Source organism: Salvelinus fontinalis, chromosome 36 (genome assembly GCF_029448725.1).
Source record: "Salvelinus fontinalis isolate EN_2023a chromosome 36, ASM2944872v1, whole genome shotgun sequence".
NCBI classification, from domain to species: Eukaryota; Metazoa; Chordata; class Actinopteri; order Salmoniformes; family Salmonidae; genus Salvelinus; species Salvelinus fontinalis.
Window position 1 is genome coordinate 28467623 of NC_074700.1, and position 10000 is coordinate 28477622.

General features: G+C 47.5%; 1 protein-coding gene across 2 annotated transcripts in view; it reads right to left on the bottom strand.

The window, feature by feature from the left end:
- The window catches only part of LOC129835561 (uncharacterized), a 34508-nt gene that overhangs the window by 11019 nt on the left and 13489 nt on the right, over nucleotides 1–10000 (bottom strand). For both annotated transcript variants that reach the window (XM_055901247.1, XM_055901246.1), the window contains exon 4: nucleotides 6213–6292. In XM_055901247.1, coding sequence (XP_055757222.1) covers nucleotides 6213–6292 — 80 coding nt within the window. The remainder of the gene's footprint in view (nucleotides 1–6212; nucleotides 6293–10000) is intronic.

Genomic DNA, 10000 nt, shown 5'->3' on the forward strand with positions numbered 1-10000 from the left:
GCCCTGACTCTTCCTTGACTATATAATACAGTAACAGGATAGTGTTTTAAAGCCCTAACTCTTCCTTGACTATATAATACAGTAACAGGATAGTGTTTTAAAGCCCTGACTCTTCCTTGACTATATAATACAGTAACAGGATAGTGTTTTAAAGCCCTGAGTCTTCCTTGACTAATACAGTAACAGGATAGTGTTTTAAAGCCCTGACTCTTCCTTGACTATATAATACAGTAACAGGATAGTGTTTTAAAGCCCTAACTCTTCCTTGACTATATAATACAGTAACAGGATAGTGTTTTAAAGCCCTAACTCTTCCTTGACTATATAATACAGTAAGAGGATAGTGTTTTAAAGCCCTGAGTCTTCCTTGACTATATAATACAGTAACAGGATAGTGTTTTAAAGCCCTAACTCTTCCTTGACTATATAATACAGTAACAGGATAGTGTTTTAAAGCCCTAACTCTTCCTTGACTATATAATACAGTAACAGGATAGTGTTTTAAAGCCCTGACTCTTCCTTGACTAATACAGTAACAGGATAGTGTTTTAAAGCCCTAACTCTTCCTTGACTAATACAGTAACAGGATAGTGTTTTAAAGCCCTAACTCTTCCTTGACTATATAATACAGTAACAGGATAGTGTTTTAAAGCCCTAACTCTTCCTTGACTATATAATACAGTAACAGGATAGTGTTTTAAAGCCCTAACTCTTCCTTGACTATATAATACAGTAACAGGATAGTGTTTTAAAGCCCTGAGTCTTCCTTGACTATATAATACAGTAACAGGATAGTGTTTTAAAGCCCTGAGTCTTCCTTGACTATATAATACAGTAACAGGATAGTGTTTTAAAGCCCTGAGTCTTCCTTGACTATATAATACAGTAACAGGATAGTGTTTTAAAGCCCTGACTCTTCCTTGACTATATAATACAGTAATAGGATAGTGTTTTAAAGCCCTGAGTCTTCCTTGACTAATACAGTAACAGGATAGTGTTTTAAAGCCCTGAGTCTTCCTTGACTATATAATACAGTAACAGGATAGTGTTTTAAAGCCCTGACTCTTCCTTGACTATATAATACAGTAACAGGATAGTGTTTTAAAGCCCTAACTCTTCCTTGACTATATAATACAGTAACAGGATAGTGTTTTAAAGCCCTGAGTCTTCCTTGACTAATACAGTAACAGGATAGTGTTTTAAAGCCCTGACTCTTCCTTGACTATATAATACAGTAACAGGATAGTGTTTTAAAGCCCTAACTCTTCCTTGACTATATAATACAGTAACAGGATAGTGTTTTAAAGCCCTAACTCTTCCTTGACTATATAATACAGTAATAGGACAGTGTTTTAAAGCCCTGACTCTTCCTTGACTATATAATACAGTAACAGGATAGTGTTTTAAAGCCCTGAGTCTTCCTTGACTATATAATACAGTAACAGGATAGTGTTTTAAAGCCCTGAGTCTTCCTTGACTATATAATACAGTAACAGGATAGTGTTTTAAAGCCCTGACTCTTCCTTGACTATATAATACAGTAACAGGATAGTGTTTTAAAGCCCTGAGTCTTCCTTGACTAATACAGTAACAGGATAGTGTTTTAAAGCCCTGAGTCTTCCTTGACTATATAATACAGTAACAGGATAGTGTTTTAAAGCCCTGAGTCTTCCTTGACTATATAATACAGTAACAGGATAGTGTTTTAAAGCCCTGAGTCTTCCTTGACTATATAATACAGTAACAGGATAGTGTTTTAAAGCCCTGACTCTTCCTTGACTATATAATACAGTAACAGGATAGTGGTGTAAAGCCCTGACTCTTCCTTGACTATATAATACAGTAACAGGATAGTGTTTTAAAGCCCTGACTCTTCCTTGACTATATAATACAGTAACAGGATAGTGGTGTAAAGCCCTGACTCTTCCTTGACTAATACAGTAACAGGATAGTGGTGTAAAGCCCTGAGTCTTCCTTGACTATATAATACAGTAACAGGATAGTGTTTTAAAGCCCTGAGTCTTCCTTGACTAATACAGTAACAGGATAGTGGTGTAAAGCCCTGAGTCTTCCTTGACTATATAATACAGTAACAGGATAGTGTTTTAAAGCCCTGAGTCTTCCTTGACTAATACAGTAACAGGATAGTGGTGTAAAGCCCTGAGTCTTCCTTGACTAATACAGTAACAGGATAGTGGTGTAAAGCCCTGAGTCTTCCTTGACTATATAATACAGTAACAGGATAGTGTTTTAAAGCCCTGAGTCTTCCTTGACTAATACAGTAACAGGATAGTGGTGTAAAGCCCTGAGTCTTCATTGACTATATAATACAGTAACAGGATAGTGGTGTAAAGCCCTGAGTCTTCCTTGACTAATACAGTAACAGGATAGTGGTGTAAAGCCCTGACTCTTCCTTGACTAATACAGTAACAGGATAGTGGTGTAAAGCCCTGAGTCTTCCTTGACTATATAATACAGTAACAGGATAGTGGTGTAAAGCCCTGACTCTTCCTTGACTATATAATACAGTAACAGGATAGTGGTGTAAAGCCCTGAGTCTTCCTTGACTATATAATACAGTAACAGGATAGTGTTTTAAAGCCCTGACTCTTCCTTGACTATATAATACAGTAACAGGATAGTGTTTTAAAGCCCTGAGTCTTCCTTGACTAATACAGTAACAGGATAGTGTTTTAAAGCCCTGAGTCTTCCTTGACTATATAATACAGTAACAGGATAGTGTTTTAAAGCCCTAACTCTTCCTTGACTATATAATACAGTAACAGGATAGTGTTTTAAAGCCCTGAGTCTTCCTTGACTATATAATACAGTAACAGGATAGTGTTTTAAAGCCCTGACTCTTCCTTGACTATATAATACAGTAACAGGATAGTGTTTTAAAGCCCTGAGTCTTCCTTGACTAATACAGTAACAGGATAGTGTTTTAAAGCCCTGACTCTTCCTTGACTATATAATACAGTAACAGGATAGTGTTTTAAAGCCCTAACTCTTCCTTGACTATATAATACAGTAACAGGATAGTGTTTTAAAGCCCTAACTCTTCCTTGACTATATAATACAGTAAGAGGATAGTGTTTTAAAGCCCTGAGTCTTCCTTGACTATATAATACAGTAACAGGATAGTGTTTTAAAGCCCTAACTCTTCCTTGACTATATAATACAGTAACAGGATAGTGTTTTAAAGCCCTAACTCTTCCTTGACTATATAATACAGTAACAGGATAGTGTTTTAAAGCCCTGACTCTTCCTTGACTAATACAGTAACAGGATAGTGTTTTAAAGCCCTAACTCTTCCTTGACTAATACAGTAACAGGATAGTGTTTTAAAGCCCTAACTCTTCCTTGACTATATAATACAGTAACAGGATAGTGTTTTAAAGCCCTAACTCTTCCTTGACTATATAATACAGTAACAGGATAGTGTTTTAAAGCCCTAACTCTTCCTTGACTATATAATACAGTAACAGGATAGTGTTTTAAAGCCCTGAGTCTTCCTTGACTATATAATACAGTAACAGGATAGTGTTTTAAAGCCCTGAGTCTTCCTTGACTATATAATACAGTAACAGGATAGTGTTTTAAAGCCCTGAGTCTTCCTTGACTATATAATACAGTAACAGGATAGTGTTTTAAAGCCCTGACTCTTCCTTGACTATATAATACAGTAATAGGATAGTGTTTTAAAGCCCTGAGTCTTCCTTGACTAATACAGTAACAGGATAGTGTTTTAAAGCCCTGAGTCTTCCTTGACTATATAATACAGTAACAGGATAGTGTTTTAAAGCCCTGACTCTTCCTTGACTATATAATACAGTAACAGGATAGTGTTTTAAAGCCCTAACTCTTCCTTGACTATATAATACAGTAACAGGATAGTGTTTTAAAGCCCTGAGTCTTCCTTGACTAATACAGTAACAGGATAGTGTTTTAAAGCCCTGACTCTTCCTTGACTATATAATACAGTAACAGGATAGTGTTTTAAAGCCCTAACTCTTCCTTGACTATATAATACAGTAACAGGATAGTGTTTTAAAGCCCTAACTCTTCCTTGACTATATAATACAGTAATAGGACAGTGTTTTAAAGCCCTGACTCTTCCTTGACTATATAATACAGTAACAGGATAGTGTTTTAAAGCCCTGAGTCTTCCTTGACTATATAATACAGTAACAGGATAGTGTTTTAAAGCCCTGAGTCTTCCTTGACTATATAATACAGTAACAGGATAGTGTTTTAAAGCCCTGACTCTTCCTTGACTATATAATACAGTAACAGGATAGTGTTTTAAAGCCCTGAGTCTTCCTTGACTAATACAGTAACAGGATAGTGTTTTAAAGCCCTGAGTCTTCCTTGACTATATAATACAGTAACAGGATAGTGTTTTAAAGCCCTGAGTCTTCCTTGACTATATAATACAGTAACAGGATAGTGTTTTAAAGCCCTGAGTCTTCCTTGACTATATAATACAGTAACAGGATAGTGTTTTAAAGCCCTGACTCTTCCTTGACTATATAATACAGTAACAGGATAGTGGTGTAAAGCCCTGACTCTTCCTTGACTATATAATACAGTAACAGGATAGTGTTTTAAAGCCCTGACTCTTCCTTGACTATATAATACAGTAACAGGATAGTGGTGTAAAGCCCTGACTCTTCCTTGACTAATACAGTAACAGGATAGTGGTGTAAAGCCCTGAGTCTTCCTTGACTATATAATACAGTAACAGGATAGTGTTTTAAAGCCCTGAGTCTTCCTTGACTAATACAGTAACAGGATAGTGGTGTAAAGCCCTGAGTCTTCCTTGACTATATAATACAGTAACAGGATAGTGTTTTAAAGCCCTGAGTCTTCCTTGACTAATACAGTAACAGGATAGTGGTGTAAAGCCCTGAGTCTTCCTTGACTAATACAGTAACAGGATAGTGGTGTAAAGCCCTGAGTCTTCCTTGACTATATAATACAGTAACAGGATAGTGTTTTAAAGCCCTGAGTCTTCCTTGACTAATACAGTAACAGGATAGTGGTGTAAAGCCCTGAGTCTTCATTGACTATATAATACAGTAACAGGATAGTGGTGTAAAGCCCTGAGTCTTCCTTGACTAATACAGTAACAGGATAGTGGTGTAAAGCCCTGACTCTTCCTTGACTAATACAGTAACAGGATAGTGGTGTAAAGCCCTGAGTCTTCCTTGACTATATAATACAGTAACAGGATAGTGGTGTAAAGCCCTGACTCTTCCTTGACTATATAATACAGTAACAGGATAGTGGTGTAAAGCCCTGAGTCTTCCTTGACTATATAATACAGTAACAGGATAGTGTTTTAAAGCCCTGACTCTTCCTTGACTATATAATACAGTAACAGGATAGTGTTTTAAAGCCCTGAGTCTTCCTTGACTAATACAGTAACAGGATAGTGTTTTAAAGCCCTGAGTCTTCCTTGACTATATAATACAGTAACAGGATAGTGTTTTAAAGCCCTAACTCTTCCTTGACTATATAATACAGTAACAGGATAGTGTTTTAAAGCCCTGAGTCTTCCTTGACTATATAATACAGTAACAGGATAGTGTTTTAAAGCCCTAACTCTTCCTTGACTATATAATACAGTAACAGGATAGTGTTTTAAAGCCCTGACTCTTCCTTGACTATATAATACAGTAACAGGATAGTGTTTTAAAGCCCTGAGTCTTCCTTGACTATATAATACAGTAACAGGATAGTGTTGTAAAGCCCAGACTCTTCCTTGACTAATACAGTAACAGGATAGTGGTGTAAAGCCCTGAGTCTTCCTTGACTAATACAGTAACAGGATAGTGGTGTAAAGCCCTGGATGTCTCACCCTGGACTAATACAGTAACAGGATAGTGGTGTAAAGCCCTGGATGTCTCACCCTGGACTAATACAGTAACAGGATAGTGGTGTAAAGCCCTGGATGTCTCACCCTGGACTAATACAGTAACATGATAGTGGTGTAAAGCCCTGGATGTCTCACCCTGGACTAATACAGTAACAGGATAGTGGTGTAAAGCCCTGGATGTCTCACCCTGGACTAATACAGTAACAGGATAGTGGTGTAAAGCCCTGGATGTCTCACCCTGGACTAATACAGTAACAGGATAGTGGTGTAAAGCCCTGGATGTCTCACCCTGGACTATATAATACAGTAACAGTAGCCCTGGATGTCTCACCCTGGACTTCTTCTTCAGGATATAGAGAATCACCACCAGACAGACAACAGCCAACAATATGAGAAACAGGAGTACATAGCCTACAGGAGAGAGAGAGAAGAGGGGGGGGTAGAGAAAGGGGGGGGGGGGTAGAGAGAGGGGGGGGGGTAGAGGGGGGGGTAGAGAGAGGGGGGGGTAGAGAGAGAGGGGGGGGGTAGAGAGAGGGGGGGGGTAGAGAGAGGGGGGGGGGTAGAGAGAGGGGGGGGGGGTAGAGAGAGGGGGGGGGGTAGAGAGAGGGGGGGTAGAGAGAGGGGGGGGGTAGAGAGAGGGGGGGGGGGTAGAGAGAGGGGGGGGTAGAGAGAGGGGGGGGTAGAGAGAGGGGGGGGGGGTAGAGAGAGGGGGGGGTAGAGAGAGGGGGGGGTAGAGAGAGGGGGGGGTAGAGAGAGGGGGGGGGTAGAGAGAGGGGGGGGTAGAGAGAGGGGGGGGGGTAGAGAGAGAGGGGGGGTAGAGGGGGGGTAGAGAGAGGGGGGGGGTAGAGAGAGGGGGGGGTAGAGAGAGAGGGGGGTAGAGGGGGGGTAGAGAGGGGGGGGGGTAGAGAGAGGGGGGGGGTAGAGAGAGGGGGGGGTAGAGAGAGGGGGGGGTAGAGGGGGGGGTAGAGAGAGGGGGGGGGGTAGAGAGAGGGGGGGGGTAGAGAGAGGGGGGGTAGAGAGAGGGGGGGGGTAGAGAGAGGGGGGGGGTAGAGAGAGGGGGGGGGGGTTGAGAGAGGGGGTAGAGAGAGGGGGGGGGTAGAGAGAGGGGGGGGTAGAGAGAGAGGGGGGGTAGAGGGGGGGGTAGAGAGAGGGGGGGGGTAGAGAGAGGGGGGGGGGGTAGAGAGAGGGGGGGGGGTAGAGAGAGGGGGGGGGGGGTTGAGAGAGGGGGGGGGTTGAGAGAGGGGGGTAGAGAGAGGGGGGGGGTAGAGAGAGGGGGGGGGTAGAGAGAGGGGGGGGGGTAGAGAGAGGGGGGGGGGGTTGAGAGAGGGGGGTAGAGAGAGAGAGAGAAGAGGGAGGGGTAGAGAGAGGGGGGGGGGGTTGAGAGAGGGGGGGGGTAGAGAGAGGGGGGGGTAGAGAGAGAGAAGAGGGAGGGGGGTAGAGAGAGGGGGGGTAGAGAGAGAGAAGAGGGAGGGGGGTAGAGAGAGGGGGGGTAGAGGGGGGGGGGGGTAGAGAGAGAGGGGGGGGGGGTAGAGAGAGAGGGGGGGTAGAGAGAGAGAAGAGGGGGGGGTAGAGAGAGGGGGGGGGGTAGAGAGAGGGGGGGGGGGTAGAGAGAGGGGGGGGGTAGAGAGAGGGGGGGGGGGTAGAGAGAGAGAAGAGGGAGGGGGGTAGAGAGAGGGGGGGTAGAGAGAGAGAAGAGGGAGGGGGGTAGAGAGAGGGGGGGTAGAGGGGGGGGTAGAGAGAGAGGGGGGGGTAGAGAGAGAGAAGAGGGAGGGGGGGTAGAGAGAGGGGGGGTAGAGGGGGGGGGGGTAGAGAGAGAGGGGGGGTAGAGGGGGGGGGTAGAGAGAGGGGGGTAGAGAGAGAGAGAAGAGGGAGGGGGGTAGAGAGAGAGAGAGAGAGAGAGAAGAGGGAGGGGGGGTAGAGAGAGAGAGAGAGAGATAAGAGGGAGGGGGGTAGAGAGAGGGGGGGTAGAGGGGGGGTAGAGAGGGGGGGTAGAGAGAGGGGGGGTAGAGAGAGAGAGAAGAGAGAGGGGGGGTAGAGGGGGGGTAGAGAGAGGGGGCGTAGAGAGAGAGGGGGGGTAGAGAGGGGGGGTAGAGAGGGGGGTAGAGAGAGGGGGGGATTAGAGAGAGAGGGGGGGTAGAGAGGGGGGTAGAGAGAGAGAGGGGGGGGTAGCGAGAGAGGGGGGGTAGAGAGGGGGGGGTAGAGAGGGGGGTAGAGAGAGAGAGAGAGAGAGAGAGAGGGGGGTAGAGAGAGGGGGGTAGAGAGAGAGGGGGGGGGGTAGAGAGGGGGGTAGAGAGAGAGAGAGAGAGGTGGGGGTAGAGAGAGAGGGGGGTAGAGAGAGAGGGGGGGTAGTGAGAGAGAGAGAGAGAGAGAGAGGGGGGGTAGAGAGAGAGGGGGGGTAGTGAGAGAGAGAGAGAGAGAGAGAGGGGGAGATGGTAGAGAGAGAGGGGGGGGTAGAGAGAGAGGGGGGGTAGAGAGAGGGGGGGTAAAGAGGGGGGTAGAGAGCGAGAGAGAGAGGGCGGGGTAGAGAGAGGGGGGGTAGAGAGAGAGAGAGGGGGGTAGAGAGAGAGGGGGGGGGTAGAGAGAGAGGGGGGGTAGAGAGAGAGGGGGGGTAGAGAGAGAGGGGGGTAGAGAGAGAGGGGGGTAGAGAGAGAGGGGGGTAGAGAGAGAGGGGGGTAGAGAGAGAGGGGGGTAGAGAGAGAGAGAGGGGGGTAGAGAGAGAGGGGGGGTAGAGAGAGAGGGGGGTAGAGAGAGAGGGAGGTAGAGAGAGAGGGGGGTAGAGAGAGAGAGAGGGGGGTAGAGAGAGAGGGGGGGTAGAGAGAGGGGGGGGTAGAGAGAGGGGGGGGTAGAGAGAGAGGGGGGGTAGAGAGAGGGGGGGGTAGAGAGAGAGAGGGGTAGAGAGAGAGGGGGGGTAGAGAGAGAGGGGGGTAGAGAGAGAGGGGGTAGAGAGAGAGGGGGGTAGAGAGAGAGAGGGGGGTAGAGAGAGAGGGGGGGTAGAGAGAGAGAGGGGGGATTAGAAAGAGAGGGGGGATTAGAGAGAGAGGGGGGTAGAGAGAGAGAGGGGGGTAGAGAGAGAGGGGGGGTAGAGAGAGAGGGGGGTAGAGAGAGAGAGGGGTAGAGAGAGAGGGGGGGTAGAGAGAGAGGGGGGGATTAGAGAGAGAGGGGGGGATTAGAGAGAGAGGGGGGGTAGAGAGAGAGGGGGGGTAGAGAGAGAGAGGGGTAGAGAGAGAGGGGGGGTAGAGAGAGAGGGGGTGATTAGAGAGAGAGGGGGGGTAGAGAGAGAGAAGAGGGAGGGGGGGTTAGAGAGAGAGAGAAGAGGGAGGGGGGGGTAGCGAGAGGGGGGGTAGAGAGAGAGAGAAGAGGGAGGGGGGGTAGATTGAGAGGGGGGGTAGAGAGAGAGGGGGGAGTAGAGAGAGAGAGAGAGAGAGGGGGGTAGAGAGAGAGAGGGGGGGGGGGTAGAGAGAGAGAGAGAGAGAGAGAAGAGGGAGGGGGGGTAGAGAGAGAGAGAGAGAGAGATAAGAGGGAGGGGGGTAGAGAGAGGGGGGGTAGAGGGGGGGTAGAGAGGGGGGGTAGAGAGAGGGGGGGTAGAGAGAGAGAGAAGAGAGAGGGGGGGTAGAGGGGGGGTAGAGAGAGGGGGCGTAGAGAGAGAGGGGGGGTAGAGAGGGGGGGTAGAGAGGGGGGTAGAGAGAGGGGGGGATTAGAGAGAGAGGGGGGGTAGAGAGGGGGGTAGAGAGAGAGAGGGGGGGGTAGCGAGAGAGGGGGGGTAGAGAGGGGGGGGTAGAGAGGGGGGGTAGAGAGAGAGAGAGAGAGAGAGAGAGGGGGGTAGAGAGAGGGGGGTAGAGAGAGAGGGGGGGGGTAGAGAGGGGGGTAGAGAGAGAGAGAGAGAGGTGGGGGTAGAGAGAGAGGGGGGGTAGTGAGAGAGAGAGAGAGAGAGAGAGGGGGGGGTAGAGAGAGAGGGGGGGTAGAGAGAGGGGGGGTAAAGAGGGGGGTAGAGAGCGAGAGAGAGAGGGCGGGGTAGAGAGAGGGGGGGTAGAGAGAGAGAGAGGGGGGTAGAGAGAGAGGGGGGGGTAGAGAGAGAGGGGGGGTAGAGAGAGAGGGGGGGGTAGAGAGAGGGGGGGGTAG